The sequence below is a fragment of the Dermacentor silvarum genome, chromosome 5 (assembly GCF_013339745.2).
Source record: "Dermacentor silvarum isolate Dsil-2018 chromosome 5, BIME_Dsil_1.4, whole genome shotgun sequence".
NCBI lineage: Eukaryota > Metazoa > Arthropoda > Arachnida > Ixodida > Ixodidae > Dermacentor > Dermacentor silvarum.
The window spans coordinates 22,107,384-22,127,903 of record NC_051158.1 but is presented as its reverse complement, the minus strand read 5'-3'; the positions used below and the strand labels follow the sequence as shown (position 1 = coordinate 22,127,903).

At 44.8% G+C, this 20,520-nt stretch overlaps 2 protein-coding genes across 2 annotated transcripts; both read left to right on the top strand.

Moving 5' to 3' along the window:
* Positions 1–6: 6 nt before the first annotated feature.
* LOC125945451 (uncharacterized) lies at positions 7–3,170 on the top strand. Its single transcript, XM_049667206.1, has 4 exons — positions 7–72; positions 500–666; positions 1,409–1,699; positions 2,781–3,170. The coding sequence occupies exons 1-4, from the start codon at positions 9–11 to the stop codon at positions 3,168–3,170; spliced, it is 912 nt and encodes a 303-aa protein (XP_049523163.1). The 5' UTR covers positions 7–8.
* Positions 3,171–4,969: 1,799 nt separating this feature from the next.
* On the top strand, positions 4,970–19,681 carry LOC119453047 (uncharacterized). Its single transcript, XM_037715029.2, has 9 exons — positions 4,970–5,201; positions 6,255–6,466; positions 6,986–7,175; positions 7,851–7,944; positions 9,457–9,702; positions 10,788–10,990; positions 11,665–11,864; positions 17,383–17,620; positions 19,085–19,681. Exons 3-9 carry the CDS (start codon positions 7,115–7,117, stop codon positions 19,348–19,350), a joined length of 1,308 nt encoding a protein of 435 aa, XP_037570957.2. The 5' UTR covers positions 4,970–5,201; positions 6,255–6,466; positions 6,986–7,114; the 3' UTR covers positions 19,351–19,681.
* The last annotated feature ends 839 nt before the right edge of the window (positions 19,682–20,520 follow it).

The window sequence follows — 20,520 nt, the reverse complement described above, 5'->3', positions numbered from 1 at the left end:
TCCGAGCAATGTCAAAAACGCAAGAAAACTTGATTTCTGCTCCTATGACCTTCCTGGGGGGTGTTGACGCACGTAAGTACTTTCATGTACATGCAATTGTACATGTGCATGAACTTTCAAGTTATTGATTGCAGTAGTAGTGCAGCATGCATGCTCTTGGAATGCTTAGGCAGCCTCACTGATTTTGTCAACAATCTTCACCAGCCACCGGAAACAAGTTCATTGTCTTGATGCAAACTTGATTGGCACTTGCATTGCTTACGCAGTTCGCATTTTAGGATGCGAGTCGGCAAAGACAGTGCATTTTTTGGACCAGGCAGTCTAATACTGGCACTTGATAATATCTTCAGGAATTCCAACCAATATTCTCATTACACGGCACAAAGCTGTGCACTTTCACAAGTTTGCAATTTCAACTTCGTCTCAACCACTATTGCATCTTCCGTGTGCAATTTCATTCAAGACTGATTCATACCTACATTTGTTTGGCGTTATGTAGGCCGCTTGCACCTTTACGGACCTGCAAAACTCGATGGACTCGATCTCGACAATGTGGTACTACTTCGAGAAGACGAAGTGCTGGGTGGTACGGTTGTCTTCAAAAACCTGCTATCCGATGGAGACATCACAATCGGTGGCCTCTTGAATGGTTGCAACATTACTAAGGTATATTGTCAGTCTCTGTGCAATGCTTAAGCCTCGTGTGTAACAGTTAATTGAATGCGGGCTTGGAGCTTCGGAACTTTGAACACATTCAATGGACACTACAGAATATTAAGCAACATGAATAGCATGATAGCAGAATAGCTTCTATCATCATGATGGATGCTTGGCCAGCCAGAAAGACTTGTACTATCAAAGAGACATGGCAGTGACACCTAATATGCCCACCCCAGTTCGCTGTCTGCTCGAATCAAGTTAATTGCTTATAACAAAGAACTGCTCCATTAGAAATTAACCAAGCACACAACCCAAGTCTCTAACATTTTACTGTGCCAGACTACCCTAATGCAAGAAAATACTTTGAAATCTATATAACACTACTGTGCAGGTGCTGAGGTATCCAAAGTTGTGAAGCTTTGCCTTCGTTTTCTCTACTAATAGTTCACCATTTTCTGCCAAATAATAAACAGTAGTTATGAACAACCATATTTTACCAGTCTGAACTGATTTAGTGTTCATCTGTAGTGTCCCCTTATCAATTCCTTGCATGCACACCTCTGGTGCATTCATTTGGTGAACATTCTTCAATTCCAATATACTGGTCACACGTGTGATCATTTGTTCTTTCTTTGTTAAAACTTGCATACATGAAAAGTGATATTAAACAGTTGTTTAATAATCCTAGAGCTAATACCACCCAGTTAACTTTTTTTTTTTATATTCACGTGCTTTTGGTCTATTGCAGCTCTACAAGGAAGCATTGTACAACAACGGTGTGAAACAGTCGGTGTACGACCGAAAGCACTTCTCCAAGCTGAATGTCAAAGGCAACGTCCACATTATCGGGGACCTCAACGGATCACCATTTGACGCACTGGTGGGCAACCTCATCATGAGGAATGTGCCACAAACGGTGGATGGACCAGTGACCTTTTTGGACAAAGTGGTCGTCGACTCCCTGACTCTGTCTGGACCGATCAACGGAGTCAACCTGACCGACCTACTTCACGACGCTGTCACGAAGTCAGCTGAACAGGTTCAACACCCTTAAAGTTGTTTTCTGTCGGGAGATTTAAGCTATACCTGCAGCTTTCAGTACGAGGCGTTGGCTATTCTTTGCACTTGAAATTATTGAACTTCAATTACCCTTCGTAAATACAAGAATGTGTAGACACATGCAAAATAGGCCTTCACAGCTATTGGAAATGAAAACTATGTTGTGTTTTCTGGACAATGAAATCTTCTTGCACAGACATGCCTTGCTGCTTCATCTGAAGCATTTAGCTAAAAACTTTGCGAGTATATAAAGAAATTATGTGCTCCTTCTCATACCTAGCACTTGTACTACATCGCAAGACTGTAAAGGACAGGTAATCCTTGCCAGCTATGGCTGACAACCTTTATTTTATTCCGCGAGAGGGCGTACCTCATGTGCTAATCAAAATTTGGTGAAAAGATTCAAATGTGCACTGCAAAATATGAGTATTGTTCTTGGGGTAGGTAGCCATGTTGGTGCAATGGATTTGTATTTCGTTGTGCTGTTCACTGCTTTGTAAGGGATAAGTTCAACATCAATCCATGAAAATCTTCTTTGTGTACCATTGTTCCACTTGTTTCGCTTCCTTAGATGTATGCATTGCTCACCACTTGAACCTCAATAATAGAACCACATGCCGGCCAGTTCTTTTTGTGCCACTGGAGAGCACTGGGTGATTGCTGGTGGACCAAGTGCATTCATAATGCCTCGCAAAGGCTTTCATCATACACGACAATGCATCAGCTCAGTGTTCACAGCGCCCACCGGTGATGCAAAAAGCGCCGGCAGCCATGCGCTCGGAGTGTGTTGAGCACTGTACAGTACCTATTGCTGTTTAAAAAGGAATGCCCAGCTTGTAATAAACCCAATACAACTGAAACGCTCCTACTTTACCTAAAGAAACAATTGCTGACAGGATGCACTAGGCTGCGTGCCTTCATGAAATAATTCAGCTGTATTTCGTAGCCACATACTTTATAATCGGGAGTTTGCTTTACAAGCATACCGTACATGAAGGCCGCAAGAAACCAGTATGCAGTCAATCTCGTGATGGCATTTCTCTGTCCTCCCATCTTTCCAGGTGGTTCGCGGAACAAAGACCTTTACGAACCAACACGGTCTGGTTGCATCCAACTCCCTTCACGTTCGCGGCAATGTTCATTCGCATGGGCCTGTGGGTGGCATCAGCGTCGCGGATCTCGCCAGTGTGGTCACAGCCCACGGTCGTCATGTCATCCAGGGCAAAAAGACCATAGTCGGCCCCCTGACTGTCGACAACATCGATCTGAAAGGCGAGCATGCATTGTTCTGCAGTCTTTACGTTCTACTACCACTAAGAATAGCTGCGTCAATGCCCGTGTTAAAAGTAGGCCAGTTTGATGTGTACGTGACGACTCCACCAACGTTGGTGTCAAGAACTACTAGGTGGGCTCCGCTAACTTTAGCATGTCAACTGCACCTGTATCATTAGTGAAGTGCCCATAATTTTCCGTGCACATTATAAGCTCTCGTCAAGCACTGCATCTACAATTGTGTAAGTGAAGACCACCTTGAAATCGCAAGCAGCAATGAAAATAGCAATTCAAATGAGTGCACATATTCATTCGACACCGATGTTATCAGAAAACACTGAAATATAAATGCCTGGATAGTTATTGCCAGCACTAGTACATACCGTATTTATTCGATTCTAAGGCGGTCAAGATATTAATGCGAGGGTGCAATTGGGAGCACCCAAGAAAGGAACTTGAGTATGCACACCAATATAAGGTGATACAGAGTAGCCGACGGATTATCGCGACTCGGTGGGGATCGCCTGAAATACTGAATTACTAACATGGCCAAAATGCCAAATGCCGACCATGAAATAGGGGGAACGGAGCTTCAACACGCTAAGTGAGGGTTATATGTGAATTTTGCCTTTGGGTATGGCTTCACGGCACCACCGTGCGTGCTGCCGCAAAGCCACACTGTAAGGCGAAATTCGCGCTGCCGTGAAGCCACACCTAAAAGCAAAATTCACGCTTGCATACGGTTGCGCCTTTGCGAGGGGCGACTTCGAGGCTAAAAATTAATCGGAAAAAAAAAAACTCGCCTGATATTCGAATGAATACGGTAGTCATGTTATGGGGGCGATGCTGTAGACTGGACAATTTTCTGAATAGGGAGAGAAACTTTAATGGAATAAAACAAAATTTGAGGTCCCATGGTTGGGGCCCCTGGTCCAGGGCTCCACTGGCATGAGCGGCTCGCTGAGCTTGGTCCAGGAGAGCCAATTAGCTGTCCTGAACCTCGTCCGCAAGCCTCGCCTCCCACTGCCTGTTAAAATCTTGTTTTTTAGTTATGTGGAGTTTATGTGTCGGTCTGTTTGGGCATATCCACTCGTCTGCGGGGCACCAAGTGAGGTTGTGGAATCCAATAATTTTACTCCCTAGAATTTTTAGTACTAAGCGGGGTGCCGTCCCGGAGAGATACAGGCGACAGGCGGTTTGTGAGTCAGTGAGTATGGCCGCAGATACGTCCCTATTCTCCACGTCCCTAATTGCAAGTGCAATCGCTCCGGCTTCTGCTGTGCTGGAAGATTTTGCCCTAACCGATGCAGCTATCGCACGATTTTGGTTCGTGGCTAAGAATGTTTTCAAGTGTGCTGCTTGTGCAGTTTATTTTGAAGCTACGCCTAAACTGCTTGTTCTTCAAGCATACCACACTTGTGCAAGCAATGAGTCTTAAGCTGGGCTAGTCAATTCTTTTAGTTCGCAGTGCATCTGTACTGTTGCATCTCTTGCACTGTCGGCACTATTTGCCATGCGCAAGTAATGACTCTCCCAGGCTTTTCATCTGTTCCACTTTTGTGCTTATAATGATGCAGCAAGGAACATGATTGAGAACTGTAGTTTAGCTGGTTGCAGTTAAAATGTTTGTGACAACTACTGTATTTACTCGAATATATAGGTCTACCCTTTCCCTTTTTTTTCCCTCCCCTGTTAAGGTTGCCTGAAAGGAGCTATCGACCTACATTCATCTACCTATATTAGTGAGCAAAGCTAGCAAAAGTGCTAAGCTAATGGAGTTCTTGTGTCGCACCAGATTGGTTTTGAGAAATGCTGCACATCAAACGCACTTGATGGCACTGTGGCTGACGGGAGGCTTAGTAGCTAAGCTTATGGTATATAGAGGTGTCTTATTCAGAGCTTTTCCTTTTTCTAAGAAGATGGATCGGTCTATATTTGAATTTTATTTGAATTGTATTCAAATTCTATTCGCTTGCCAGGCAAACTGAACGGCCTGCGCATACCTGAAGACCTCGTCCTGCCAAGGCTCAAACACCAGCGCATTCCTGGCAAGGTCATCCTAGCTGGCCCATCGGCCATTCAGGGCAATTTGAACCTCAATAAGGTCAACGACCTGTATCTGGAACAACTGTTGGCTGAGAGGGTGACGCTGAGCGGCGATCAGAGGCTGAGGTCCAAGCTCATCTTCCAGAGGGACGTTCCAATTTACGGTGGGTGAAATGCCTTGCTCTTCGTAATTACATTGACAAGATGGTTTCTATTGCAGTGCTTGTAATTACTGCTGAAGAGCAGCCTAAGAGTATCGTCATTGCAGCTTGGATGAGTTGGCAATTCATAATCACCCGAGATGCAACATACACATGCAGCACTAACTTGCAACTAAAAATTACTGGTGCTACTACTCTGACCCCCATATTCTGACCCCCATATCTTGCACTTTATTTTGTGTTAGGATGTTTTTGGCAATTGATATGCTGCACAGGTGCTTGCTTTCTTTTTTTTTTTCTTAAGATCTCTGTGCTGGTATTCATATTGCCAGTAGTGTCAGCATTTGTTTAGAAGTCTGCAGTGCAAGTGTCTTTCCTTCATGTAGTGTAATGTGGTATCATTTGACCATATTATAAAGCCTTCTGTGAAGCATGATGTTGCAATCTGCAACATCATGAATGAATAACAATTTGTTGCAGTAATGTGGCTGCTTTTGCATATATTTAATATGGTAGCTTTCCTATATTCTGGAAATGGCTTCTGTGCTAAAGCATATCATGGAAAGAAAAGGTGAGAACTTCTGCTCTTTGGCTCTGAATTTAGACATACTAAAAGGGCATGCACGTGCAGTTGAACCTTGATATAACAAAATATGGGACCTGACTTAGTACACCTAAACATTTTTTCACCAGTGCCACCATGCAATATGTGCTTATAAATACTGGCTATAACGAAGGTATTCTCATGTCGATGTGACTTCGTTATGACAAGGTTCAACTTTACTTCTTATAATTCTGTAGCAAGATCTTGAGACTAATTTACCAAGCTGTTGGCCAATGCTTGCGACTAACTGGACTTTGTTTGTGTGTAATCATTATAGAAGTGACTTAATGAGCAGCACTCTGAAATCAATTGGCACCATCCTTGCCAGGTGTGCAGCATGGCAGATGTTGGGCTGCTTCCTCAAACTAAATCTTGTTTTCTTTTCCTGTGCCTTCGTCACTTCTCACTTTTTCATTAGCTGTTAACCTGCTTCTCTAACCTTGTTGACCCAGGTGACCTCGGTTACGAGCGCATCAATGGCATTTTGAGGGAGCACTTGGTTACTCAATCCGGGGAGTACAAGCTGTCTGGTGCGAAGACATTCGTCCAGGACGTGGAGGTCCGTGGAAACCTGAACACAGTGACGGTCAACGGGTACGATCTGGTCGAGCTTGCGAGAGATGTCGTCCTTGTCAACAGACCTGAGGAGATACCGCATTCTACTGTAAGTGTTTTGTTTGTCCCCCTAGTCTCAAAGCCCAGTAATCTTTTGCTGCCAGGTGTCCTTGTAGGCTACGTTTTTATTTGTGTGTAATCATGTAACCTCTGCCTAATTTAAGTGTCAGAGGGCACAACTTCTGGAAAACTCAAGTGCACATGACATATCGAAGAGGAAAAGACATGATCGTGGCTGTTTAAAAACTTGTTTGATAGTAGTCAGAATTAAATGCTGATAGAAGTGAAAAGTGAAGTCCACTCGTGGTGTGCTTCTTTGGGTGCACAACTAAAATTGGGTGATGAAGTGTGTAGTTCTTTGACCCTCGGCTATGGTGTCCCTCATATCCCAGTACGAGTCTTTGGAATGCTCGACCTCATAATTCTTATTTGGCACATCTCGAGTCAGTTTCATTTGTTTTCCCTGTCTGCATGTCATCTGCACTGTGGGGAAAAAGCTAAAAATCGCCAATAATGCCTTTCTCAATGTACATTTTTTCACATCGATTGCTTCCCCGATCTTCTGTAGGTTTTTTCGGCTCCGATCGAAGTAGTAGGACAGATCACGGTCGTGGGAACCGCAAACGGCATCGACGTTCAAAACCTGAAGCAGAACTTTGACGCTGGCAAGAACAGGTGGAAGCAAGGAGCGCAGAGCATGGTCGATGCCCTGCGACACCACGAAGCTGTCCTGCAGAGACAGCATGCTGCTTACAAAGGTCGGTGTTCAGCATGATGCCCCGCATTTCTTACTGAGCTTGCTTTCTAAAGTTCTTCATCCTTTCTTTGAATGCTATTGGTTCTAAGCTTAAAAAAAAATTGGCTGGTCTGCTAAAGCTTGCATGCATTTTTTATGCTGCTAATTCAAGCAAATGTTTTGGCTTGTCACACCAGTGTAATGTGGGCAAAAATGGCTGACGGGACATTCAGGATTGAAAATTTTCCGTGTTAATTTGAAGTGCAGTCTGTGTCAACAGTGCTGAATCCAGACATGCATTTGCAGCTCGGGTATTCTGGACGTGCATTTGCGAGTCCTCTTGCATTTCGCAAAGCTTCAAGGTTAACCAAGAGGCGTAGAATTTTCTTTTCCATTTTTTTCTTCTCTTATGCAAACTGTCAGTTTTGTTTTTGGATGATATGTAATAGATTCTTACATAAATCGCCTTTAATAATTCTAATTTGTGGCTCCTGAAAATTGAATGACCGCATTCAATTACGATTCCAACACTTGATATTGCATGACTTATTTGTTCGATTTTGATTATGGGAACTGTTTTAATTTGCACAAACATACGATTAGAGTAATTAGAGCTGCATTTACTTTTTAAAAGTCTGCTAATTGGTTGACAGTGTGTGCCTAAACTATTGTTGACCTGCTGTTTCATCACTCTCAGGACAAGCCACAGGTCTTGCCTACTTCAGGGCCTTTCAGACTCTGGATATTCCATCTCGAAGGATCTTGACTAGCCCCATGGCTCGCTCCGTGAAGTAAGTGGAAGGATAATAATTCCTTAATGCACATTGTGTGCTACATGCTGCTTAAATGTGTGTAGTTCAAGATCACCCAATGCTGTATTGAATGATCCATTTCCCAGTGCAAAAAAAATATGCTTACACGTCTTCTCAACTGTCGGGTGCCACACCTGAAGTAGCAGACTTCATGCTGTGAAACTTCATATCCCACGGAGCTTCGCACATTTTTTCTCGGTGACTGCGGGAAGACCTTTCGTTCTATTCTTACTGAGGTTCCGAGTGTCTCCACTGCCATTCGTAAGATAATTTCCAGCTACCATCCACAGACTAATAGCTTAACCAAATGTTTCCATTGCACAATCTACGATCTCGGTGTACATCAGCTTGGATGCAGTCCTTTTACTTACAGCGTACAGCACTGCTATGCAAGAATGCCCGTAGAGTATTAGCATGTCTCAAACCACAATTCGGACGAAGTAGGCCTGTTACTGCCATTTTTACTTGCAAAACTTTTGGCGGTTAGGGCAGTCAGCATCTACTGTCAATGCACAACGTACGGTGGGACGAAAACATTTAAGGGACATGGAAGTTTCAAGAACGATGAATTGCTGTCTTGGTACATAGCCTCAGAACTGTAATGAGATTGAGAACTGGGGCGTTTCTTTCAGTGCATAATTGTAAATGGTGCAAAAACATACGGCACATGTGTCGGGTCTTTTTTATTTTATTGCCCAGTGCATTTTTGCACCATTTACAAATGTATGTGGCCTCGATTTTGCATTCACATTCGTCACTGAAACTGGGTTTCATAAACTTTCATGGCCGACTGAGCGTAATACCAGTAATGTAACTGTGCTTAAAACACTGGCACTCGAGTGTAGGTAATGAACTCAAGAAATGCAAAGTTGGAGTTATCATTGCGAAACTTTTTGTTTTTTTCTTCTAGATACCATCACTAGCACTGTTCTAAACCCTGCAATATCCCCTTCAGGCGCCCTGTGCACAATTCTGAACGCCACTATAGTGCATCAAAAGCAATGACAGAAATTGCATTTAAAATGTGTTGCATATACACCTTGCAACACTTCTGATTGACCCAGTGCTGCAAGTTCGAATATCTGTAAAGTGTTATTTAGTTCAATGAGTTGGAAGGGCATACAGCTGATCGTTTGCTCTCGCTATCGGTAATGTCATGATGCGGGTTCATTCTTTCAGTTTCTCAGAATGTTTCACATCGGCCATATTTTTTTTCTTTCAGGTGGCTGGATGGGTGCATTCAAAGTATGCTAGACATAAAACACTTCATGGTCTCACATCTGACGTTCCTGTAAAGAGCTTTAGCATGGAGCCCACATTCTCTTAACTTCACAAAACTCGGAAGAATTGCAAATTCTTAATCCGTATGCTTCGCGTGATTATGAAGTTGCAATAATTGTGCTGAAATGAACTTTTCAATACACAGAAATTAATTTGCGCCTGAATTGACTATTCGAGCACGAACTTCAGACTGTTCCACCTGTCGTGCAGGTCTCCCTGGAATACAGTTCCTGCTGACATGATGGTTCTCTGGACTGCCTGGCCCACTCACTGCCTCCATGGTAGAGAGAATTGCTGTGAGGAGTTCTCGTCGGAGGTGCTCAACGTAGAGCCGGACGGCGCACTGTCCAAGGGACGACTCGCCCTGCGCCGTCGCTATTTCCCGTTTGCCTCTGGGCATGCCTCAACACAGCCTGGATTTGTTGTCTGGACCAATAGCACCTCGAGCAGACTGGGGTAAGCATTGCCACTTGCCAACTGTTCAAAGTGCAAGAAACTAGGGAAAAGCTATCGGTGATCCATCATTGCTTCACTTTTAATGCTAATATCATTCTTGACATTGTCAGACCGGTTTCCTTTTCGGCTATCTAGCTATTCAACTTCAGCTACTCAACTTTGGTCTCTGTGTGCCGCCCTTCACAATACTCGTTGCATAAAACGTCAATTACACTCGCAAGACAGATTGCTGATAAAGTGTGTAAAGTGTACATAGCACTTCTGGCTCTGCAGCAATTCTGCTTTATAGGTACGTGGGTTCTGGAGACAAGGCAAACATGAATCAAAACATTTATTAGGATAAGGTCAAATAACATTGGGAATCGGTTGCCACACAGCTGGCAAGCGTAAGAAGCCTCGCCACACTGCCACGACGCCTACGAATCGACCGCCAAGCCTTCCCTCGACAAACTGCTGCGTCTGCTTCCCGTGCGCCAACTTCGTCCCGCAGCCGCCCGTCTCTCCTATTGCTCAGTGTGCGCTCATTTTATATTGTCATTATTAGTGAGGAGCCATCTGGCGACATTTTGTGTAGGCATTTAACGCAGCCTCAACAGATGGCGATACTGCCCAAAATTCCTAGTCATCATAAAGTGTACATTAACTTCACTTCCACCTCTAAGGAATGCTATTCGCATACTTCAAAAGTCATCGTAGAAGAGTTCTGCTCAGTATTGCTTTTTCTGTCCTGCTGTCGTCTGCCTTTCTGTGGGTTGTCCTTGAGGAATCCTTCCCATTTCATTTGCTATCACACGGACACGCATCTGCCATGAGAGCTCGGTGGCTATGGCAGTGCGCTGCCGAGCATAAGCATGAGCGCGATTTCAATCCCAATCATGGCAACTGCATTCCGATGGGGGCAGAATGCAAAAACGCTCATGTACCATGCATTATGTGCATGTCAAAACTTCAGGAGGTTAAAATGAATCCGGAGCCTTTCACTACGGCATCCCTCATTGCCCACTGTGCAGTATCGCGAAATTAAACCTCATAATTTCTTTGCCTCTTCCTTCCGTCTCTGATTATACCATAATTGTCTTGTGCAGTTGCGAACATCCAGGTGCAGAGGTGCTGTTCCTGGGTCTTCTCGATCCACGTGGCCAGCTTGCGAGCGATCAGCTCGTCAAGGTAGACCTGAGGGTGACTGCGTCGGCCTTTGTGAGCGACGTCAAGATGTTTGAATTTCTCGGAAGCACGTACCTGGTTGTCGCCCACTCGTTCAACAAATACCTTCTGCCCTCAAGCAAAGGCAAGTGTGTATTTGTGGCGAACCAGCATGTACTTGCAGTTCCTGTAGTTGAAGTGCTACCGTGGCCGAAGTGCAGTGTCATGAAGTTTCTTTTTTCATGCAAATGTTCAGTCTTGTACGACAGCATCGCAAAAAATTAAGTTCAGTGCCTTCCATGCTAGCGCAAGAATTCTGAACAGATGCTAGTTTGTGAAAACGAGCTCGAGTTCCAAGCTGTAATGTAAGGCAAACCATGCTTGTAAATGTTTATTACAAGATGCTACTAACCTTTACCTTGTTGACACAAAGGCTGGTTTTCTTGTTTTGCAGTGTTTTATAAGTTAACAAAATAGTCTAACCTCGACATAACAAACATCAATCAAAAGAATTATTGGATATAGTGAAGTACTCCTAAAATATTTCTTCAATATATCAGTGTGTAACGAGTATTGAACAGAACGAAGGTAATTTTGTTTTGGATGCAATTTTGTTTATAACGAGAATAGACTGCATATTGTATGTATACATATGTGTGATCTAAATGAATATTGGCGAAGCAGTACACTGCCCAAGCACCAGCAGCCCTTCGGCCATGTCTTTTTGCTATCCACCAGCCCTCAAATGAGAAACGAGGCGCTCCCTTGCGTTTTGTGCTTCTATAATTCTGCCCTCACTGAGCGATCTACTTCTGACAGGTGGACACATCGACATCTATCTGCTTGCACCGGGCCAAGCCCACTGGCAGCTTCACCAAACTCTGAATGCCACTGGTGTGGCGTCCATCGACGTTGTGGAATTCGACGGCATTGTGTTCCTCTCGTCTGCAAACAGCTGGAAGCAGGGCTTGACATCAACATACTCCACTGTCTACACCCTATCGGGAGCTGTTAACATGGTACGAAGCATTCAATGGCAGATTTCCTGCACCTGTTCTAGCCTTAAGAGTAGTTTAGCTCATTTAAGGCGCTGTAGTCCTCTTCTGTACCCTTGTAACAGATACAGCTGTTGGCCAATGCATGTGTTGCTTTCATTCTGACCTCGCACCATTGCGGTAAGGCTTTTCATGCCAGAAAGGTGTTGTATTTAGAATACAGAGGAATGATGCATCCGATGCCTGAACATCATCTTCTTTATTTAGTGTCCCCGCGCCACCATCTTCATCTTCTTTCCTATACAACATTTTCCCGGTCAAAAAAAAAAAAAAACTATCGCTTGCGTAACGCATAGTCCCTGAACTTCAATGGAGTTCTTTTAACTCGTGCGCTCTTCCGTGGGGGTTGGCCGGTCATTCTGTCCTGCAGTGAAGACGGCTGAGTACTTGAGTCACTGCTGGCTTGTGCTGCTATTTCTTGCCGTGACGTAGATGGACAGTCAGCATGTTGTTCACTCACAGGAAATGCACTACCTTGAAGAGACTCGTCAGGTAGTGGTAGAGTCCATTCTAGAATACCAGGTCGATTGCCTGTGAACTTCTCCGCAGCTTCAGGGTGCATCGCTTGAAATTTGGAAGCGTTCCACACTCGACCGTCATCCAAAAGAAATGAAGCTGGCCCTCGTTGCTCAATAATCTGCTTCGGTTTCGAAAAGCGCGAAGATATTTTCCCGTGAACTGACGACTTTCTCACGCGGACGTAGTCGCCGACGGCAAAGTGTCTTGTCCGGGCTCCGCGACGGCAGTCTGTGTAAAGTTTGGAAGATGCTTGGTTTTGTCTGACACGTTGGCGCAGCCATTTCATCGCTTGTGCTGGATTTTCGTGAAATGAAGAATCCGGTAATCCAACAATGCTTAAGCGTGTTCGTGGCAGTCGTCCGTGCAGCAAAACGGCGGGTGCAACTCCCGTTGTGGCGTGAGGTGTGCAGCGGTAGACCCCCAAATAGTCTGTCACGGCGACACGGATATCACGCCGTTCGTATACTGCCATCTGGACAACAGATTTGAGGACTCTGTTGAACCTTTCTACAAGCCCGTTTGCTTGCGGGTGATAAACAGAAGAAAAGCAATGGCGTATGCCACGTTCCTGAAGGAATTCTTCAAATTCAGCCGAGCTGAACTGCGGTCCGTGGTCGGAAACTATTTCACTCGGGTAGCCTTCACGAGAAAACACTTGTAGCAGAAAGTTCTTGACTGTCGCCGTAGAAACTTGTCTTGAAAAGAAAACTTCTGGCCATTTGCTGTGATAATCAATAAGCGTCACTGCATAACGGCATTTGATGGGAGCTTGCTCAAATGGGCCAATAATATCAATGGCAATCTTCTCCCAAGGGTTGTCAGGGAAAGCTACTGGTTGCATAGGTGCTACGGTTGGCTGTGCTGATTTGTCACATGACTGGCAAACAACACATGTTTTAACCAGTTGTTCCACGTGGTTATCCATTCGAGGCCACCAGTACAACTCTCGCAAACGGCTTTTCGTACGACTGATCCCCGGGTGTGATTCGTGTGCGACTTCCATCAAACGACGAGTAAGGGTACCTGGAACTACGATCCTGTCACCACGGTAAAGCAAGTCGTGTACAATGGATAGTTCTGCACGTACATGAAAATATGGCATTAGCTCCGCTTCCAGAGATTTTTTATCCGGCCAAGAGGACAAAACAAAGTCCATGACTTTTGCGATTGTACTGTCAGATGCACTCTCCGCTTGTAATTCTGCAATGGTTAACATCAGAGAAAGAAGGCAAACAAACTCATCTTCCGCAACCTCATTGGTTTCTCCTTGCAAAAGCAGTCGAGAGAGCGCATCAGCCACCACATTATCGCTTCCCTTACGGTACTCTACGGTGTAGTTGTAACAAAGAAGTCGCGCTGACCAACGTGAAATTCGCAATGGCCGATGTCCAACACCTTTGGTTGACAGCAAGGTGACAAGAGCACTGTGGTCGGTTCGCAAGACAAAGGGGCGACCCCAAAGGTACACGTGCCAATGTTCACAGGCCCAAACACATGCTAAGGCTTCACGTTCGCCTGCAGAGTACTTCCTCTCTTGTGGGCTCAAGGTACGGGAGGCAAAGGCAACCGTCTGTAGAATTCCCTTGTTATCTTGTTGCAGCACAGCGCCCAGTCCATACCCGGAGGCATCGGTCGTGACGATGGCGGGTAGGTTCGGGTCAAAGAAATGTAGAACCTTGCAAGTTGTCAGCAGTGATTTCAAACGAACGAAGCTCTCTTCGGCAGCTGGCGTCCAAGCAAATGGCTCGTTGCCTCGAAGCAATGCCCGTAAAGGTTCCACAACATCCGAAAAATGGGGAACGAACTTGGAATAAAATCCCGCCAGACCAAGCAGGGAACGAAGTTCATTGATGTTTGAAGGCGCCGGAGCTTCTTTCATCGCTTGGATAGATGACGCTAGTGGAAAGAGTCCTTTGCCATTCACAACATGTCCCAGAAACGTTAGTTCCGTGACGTCGAAAACGCACTTCTGGTTGAGTTTCAGGCCCGCTTTAGAAAGTCGTTGCAAAACGATGCGAAGATTTGAAAGATGGTCTTCTCGAGAACGACCATATACGATAATGTCGTCGATGTAGAAAAGTACACCTTTGCACCCTTTCAGTATGAGATGCATCATCTTTTGAAATGCTGATGGGGCTGAAGCCAAACCGAAACATACTCTCTTAAAACGAAAAAGCCCGTCGTGCGTGATGAAGGTAGTCAGATCACGACTCTCAGGATCGAGCTCTAGTTGATGGTAGGCAGACGCCAAATCCAGTTTCGAGAATCGCTTGGCGCCAGCTAAGCTGTGCAGCAGCTCGTCTGTCTGTGGTAGTGGAAAGCTGTCAACAATTATAGCTTTATTGGGCTCTCGCAGATCAACACACATTCGTATTGAACCATCCTTCTTGCGAACAACCACTATAGGAGAAACCCACTGAGAGGCGTCAACGCGCTCGATTATGTCTTGGGCTTCAAGTTTCTGCAATTCAGCCGACACTTGTTCCCGAAGGGTAAACGGCAGCCGTCGTAGCTTGCTGGCAACGGGTGGCACGGAATCACGAACCTTAACTTTGTGTTTGAATCCTTTGGCAAGTCCGAGCTGTTTGTCAAAGAGGTGTTCATACTCTGAACGTAGCTCAGCTGGTAATGTAGGAGTGCTGGAGGCTAATGCAAGGCACTGAAGCGATTTACCTTCAATATTCATCTGTAGTGCCGCAATGGCGTCTAAGCCCAGTACAGTGGTGCCTTCAGATACCACATACAGAAGAATACAAGCAGTTCTGTCTTGGAACGCAGCTGAAGCGACAAAACATCCTCGAACTCTTATCTTGGACTTGGAGTAGTCGAAAAGCTGCACTGAGGTAGGTTTCAAAGGGTAAGAGCTTGCAAAAAACTGGTGATAGAGTTCTTCAGTCAGGATAGTGACAGAAGATCCCGTATCAACTAGAAACGAGATAGGGTGACCTTCCACAGCGACGGATGCGTAAATGCCATGCTTGTTTCCATTGACAACACAAACTGTTTTTCCGCTACTGTGGGAGCTAGCGTCGTCGTCATCAACTTGTCGAACTTCAGCTGAATATCCAGACGACCTACACATAAAATCTAAGTGGCCAATCTTCTCGCAGCGACGACATCTGCGCTTGCGGGCCTTACATGCAGGACTGTTTGCAAGATGATCAGTCGCTCCACAACGATAGCAAGCTCGAAGGTTCGTGGCACCTTGTACGGGATGCTCAGATGCTTTGGCTTTGCACTTATTACAAGTTGTGCGTTCATTTGGTTGTTCAGAAGACCGAGAAGAGCTTTGCGCGGTGTTAACGTGATGAACTGAAGCCTCGTCGCAAAATTCCTTAGCATGACTCACGGCTTCTTCGTACTGATTAGCAATTGTTATAGCTCGTGAGAGCGTCAGTGATGAGCCCTCAAAAAGTAACCGCTCACGTAAATGATGATTCGTCGTTTTCGAGACAAACTGATCTCGTAGCATCTCATCAGCGAGGCTTCCGAAATTACAGTCTGCAATGAGGATTTGTAAAGCAGAGACGTATTCTTCCACTGTCTCACCTGCATGCTGAGCACGGCGACTGAAACGTTGTCGAGCCACGATGACGTTGACTGAACGCTTGAAATGATCCGAAAGCAGGGCGATTGCAGAGTCATATGCGTCATTCGTCGACCCGGTGTCACCTGTGCTCGAAGGACTAGTAGCGGGAGCAGAGCCAGACTGCAAGTCCGCTGGCTTTAGTGTAGAGAAGATCCGCTGCCCCTCCATACCAAGGCATGTGAGCAGGATAGCTTTTCGGCGTTCGGCTGGAAGCTCTGAAGCTCCAGAAGCCACCATGTACGTCTGAAAGGCCTGCTTCCACTGGTCCCATGGGACAGCCGGATGACCAGGCGAAGGCAGGAAAGGCGGTGGCGGTTGCAATCCCGGAATGCTCATTGTGGTGATGCAGCAGGAATCGCCAGGACTGTTGCACTTGCATGGGTTGAAATCTCGTCGCCAATATGTTGTATTTAGAATACAGAGGAATGATGCATCCGATGCCTGAACATCTTCTTTATTTAGTGTCCCCGCGCCACCATCTTCATCTTCTTTCCTATACAACAAAAGGTCGGCAGAATTTGCCAGACCAAGCATTTCTTTGCTCGCGAAAAAACCGTGTGAATGCAGCCAACTGCATGACATTGTGAAAAATTGGTGAAGTGTGAAGGTGGGGTTGCCACTTGTTTCTTTTGTCCTGTCTTGCTTGCCAAGCCTCCAACGACCTGCTTGCAATCCTAGAAGTGCTCTACCAATACAACTTAACCTCTTGAGGGTTCCTTTTAACGTGACCTAGCTTTTGATGCAAGTCTCCAGAATAATGCATGCAGCAAGAACCACCTACTAATGGAAGTCCGCAAATATATTGCCCTTTCAAACACGGTCTTGTTCAATTTTGTCTTCAAATAGAATAGTCACTGTATGTAAATACATATAATTTTCTAATACCTCAAGTCGTCGGGAGTGAGCAGTAAAATCCGAAATTGGATTAAAGGCACAATTTTTACCCCGGTGGCAATAGTACAAAATAAAGTTGCATGGTGAAGTGCACATCACTCAGGGAGCCAAAATATTCCTTATAAACCAGAATAATCCACACTCGGGTGTCTTGGTTATTTGAACAAACTGCTTATTTGTTTCTAATATTCCGCGTTTAGTAAATGGTGCTTCATAATGTGCAATGTAATAAAACTTGCCAACATTATGAATGCTAGCATGCAAACATACCTAGTTCTATATTAATGCTAAAAATCTTTTCTTCATTGAGCGCTATTCCGAAAGTATTCAATTTACTTCTGGCCTTATTAAATTCATATTTGCTTTGGTCTCTAGAATTACTACTATTCATGCACGCACCTACCTACAGCTCCAATCTTACTATTTGAGAATCTTCAGAGTTAATAATACTGTGCATCAATGTCTTCATTTTTCATGCAGTTTGTGCCAATGGCGGATGTGCCCACGTCGCTGGCGTCGTCGACGCTGTTCCTCACCGTGGACAACTCGCTGCTGTGTGCATTTGCGAGTGAAAAGACCGGGCTCCAGGACCAGCACAGCTGGCTTGATGCCCACACTGAGCCAGTTAGCATCTACCGGCACATGTACGGCCGCTTTCAGCTCCTTCAAAACATTCCCATGCCCGGCGTCAACGCCATGGAGCACTTCAGGTTTGCAGGCAAGTGGACTTTTGAGCTAGTATCATAGAGATTACTCCGGATTCCTTCAGTGGGAAATTGAAGATCTCGGATCATCGCCTGCTGCAGTAGCTTAGTGGCTATGGGTCCATTCAATTCGCCTGCACTTTCTAAACCATGCGTTAGGTGCACATTACAAATTTCCAGGTGATCAAAATTAATCCGAAGCCCCCCCCCCCCCTCCACTACGGCATACCTCATAATCTGATCCAGGTTTTAGCACATAAAACCCCAGAATTTAATCTCGGCTCATATTAGGCGATTGTTGCTTTTTCGATTATGAGCCCACCTTGGCATCACTATTTTACCGCTTTCCAAGTGTCTTGTTGCATGCAGAGTAAATGGTGTTCTTTTTTTCAAAACGTACATGGCGGTAAATATTGTCATCGCTTCCATTTAGTTGGTTAGAACTCGAAAATGTGACTGCTGAAAGTGTGGATAATCGATGTTATCGAAGCATGCCACATAAAAAAATAAGCCTTGTTTTTTTTTTTTTTTTTTCGAAAACAATGATTTCTTAAAGGGTTGAAGGAGTCCTTCACATAATTTGGAAGTAGCAGGAACTCAACCACATGTTTCTCGCATGTAAAAGGATCGCACTTGCCAAGTATGAGGCTTTGGAGCCATCGGATACTTTAGCTTGATGCTAAAATTGTCTCGAATGTCGTGCACTGTTGAGACTAGGGGTGATGACATTGCTCACAAAAAATAAAATTCATAAAGGATGTTGCATGCATTTCAAATGGCTGTGTGCGTGACAGCTGCAGCGATAGCAGTAATGAAGAGAGCCAGTGTCATGGCATCGTGATGCACATAATTTCGCAGTACCAAAACTGGCTTGTTGAAAGAATTACTATTACAGTTAACTATTCAGGGTGCCTGAATTTAGTATCTAGAGGGTTTGGATCTTTAGTTAACACAAGACAAGTCGAATATGTCTCATCAGTAATTGATTAGAAATCATGTCTAAATTAGCTCCTGTAATGACTTGGTGCTGCAACATTGCTGTTTATTTCACTAGCTGTAGTTGTGGCCTGAGGAATTCTGGCACAAAGTCGACAAGCGTAGAGCACCTGCTCTGAGCACTTGCTGTTTATTTGGAAAATGGCAAAATATTAGGCCACATGTGTGAAACTGCAAGATTTATTTCTGCTTGTACCCGCTGCGGTGCCCCTCTGGCTAAGGCATTCTGCCGAGGAAGCGGTTGCGGGTTCAATACCCGGCCACATTCCGACAGGGGCGGAATGCAAAAACACTCGAGTACCACACCTTGGGTGCACATTGAAAAAACCAGAGGTTCAGTTACCCCTACTACAGCATCCGTAAAGTCGATCACGCAGCTTCGGGTTGTTAAACAAGTTTTGATCAAAACTCGTGCTTGTCTTTCTTTTTTTTTTGTGTGTGTGCGTGGTCCTTGAGTAAGAGGTCAACCATTTTTCCTGCAGGCGACGCATTTCTTGTGCTCGGCAGCCGTCACCTGCAGACGGTCGCGATCTACCAGTGGAAAGGCTACAGCAAGTTCGAACAGGTCCAGGCGATCTCCGTGTCGCCGGTGGCCCTGAAGTCCTACTGGTCTCGCACTGGCAGTCTATTCCTCTCGGTGGCCACGGAATGTGGCAAGACTCGAGTGTTTGAAGCTTTGCCGTACGGCCGCTGCATTTCCCCGAGGGACCAAGTGGGCCATAGTTCTAGCCACACACGAGCAATTTGATATTAACGCACATGCAGTGCTGGCATCTCTGCGTATGTTAAACAAATGCAGGATGCTACACAAATGTAGTACTAGTCGTCACTTCAGGACTAACTTCCCATGTTGGGCTACTTCTTGAAGTACCTGCGTATGTTATTTACCCCAATGTTGTTTTTTTTTACATTTGTCTGTTGACTTTGTTGCTGATGCAACTTTTTTATGTATGCATGGCTACCTGTTAACTGCAGCTTTTGCTGCAAGTGCAAGTCAAACTTGCCACATTGCTTGTTTTGTACTAGGCATTTTTTGCCTCTACTTGACATAAAATAAAGCCTTCTTATTTTATGCCGTTGTGATTGCTTGTGGTTGTATTCACTCTTTGGATTTTAAAGTTGTGGATATTATGGGCTCTTTACTACACTACTGGAAAACTTTTTTTTGATGTTGCATTCATCGTCGGTCTAATGTACGTCCATTACAGGACGTAGGCCGCTCCTAGAGATATCCAATTATTCCTTTCTTGCAGCACCCGACACCAACCTATGCCTGCAAAGTTAGTTTCATCACGCCAACTAGTTCTCTGCCATCTAGCCAGTGAATTATTCGTGACCAAGTCAGGCTAAGGACAGTCACTAGGTTCCTCCTTGGCTCATGAAATACTGAGGAGGCTCGCGACTTTCAGTGGCCATTTTTCTTGCTTTTATCTTTCTTTATACGAGGCTTCTGTTGACATTGTATAATGTTTAGCCTATTGTTTACCGGTTCCTTCCCGAGCTCACTTGTATTTTTAACATGCTTAACTATTATGGAGTTTTATGTATTGCACATCCAAACTGCCAGTTGAAAGAATGTGAGAGGAATACAAAAGAATGCTAGCAGAAAATAGGGCTTTAAGACGTAAACATGTTTGGATGTTGCATTTCTACAACTCCCCATTATTTGCCTTCTCTTAGGGCAGGCTTCCCTCCTACCACAGTTCTTGCTTTATTGCTTGGTACTTTTCATTTCTAAACCTGGAGCCAAAGGAAATGTGGTTAACACAGAGCCTGGAGTTGAGAAAAAAGTTCTATAGGCATGCTTCAGTGATCTGTGAAAGAAGCCGTGTAAGGCAATAAACCCATTACATCCTTATTTTATAAAATATTTGTAGTTTCCCTGCTTCAACAGCGAAAACCTAGGAGCAACAATAAA

Excerpts from the sequence above, each read along its gene's own strand:
- LOC125945451 (XM_049667206.1), top strand. The coding sequence starts at position 9 with ATGTCAAAAACGCAAGAAAACTTGATTTCTGCTCCTATGACCTTCCTG. Across the intron at positions 667-1,408 it reads ATGGTTGCAACATTACTAAG|CTCTACAAGGAAGCATTGTA; the intron begins GTATATTGTCAG and ends GGTCTATTGCAG. Across the intron at positions 1,700-2,780 it reads TCACGAAGTCAGCTGAACAG|GTGGTTCGCGGAACAAAGAC; the intron begins GTTCAACACCCT and ends CCATCTTTCCAG.
- LOC119453047 (XM_037715029.2), top strand. The coding sequence starts at position 7,115 with ATGGTCGATGCCCTGCGACACCACGAAGCTGTCCTGCAGAGACAGCAT. Across the intron at positions 10,991-11,664 it reads CCTTCTGCCCTCAAGCAAAG|GTGGACACATCGACATCTAT; the intron begins GCAAGTGTGTAT and ends TACTTCTGACAG. Across the intron at positions 17,621-19,084 it reads GGAGCACTTCAGGTTTGCAG|GCGACGCATTTCTTGTGCTC; the intron begins GCAAGTGGACTT and ends TTTTTCCTGCAG.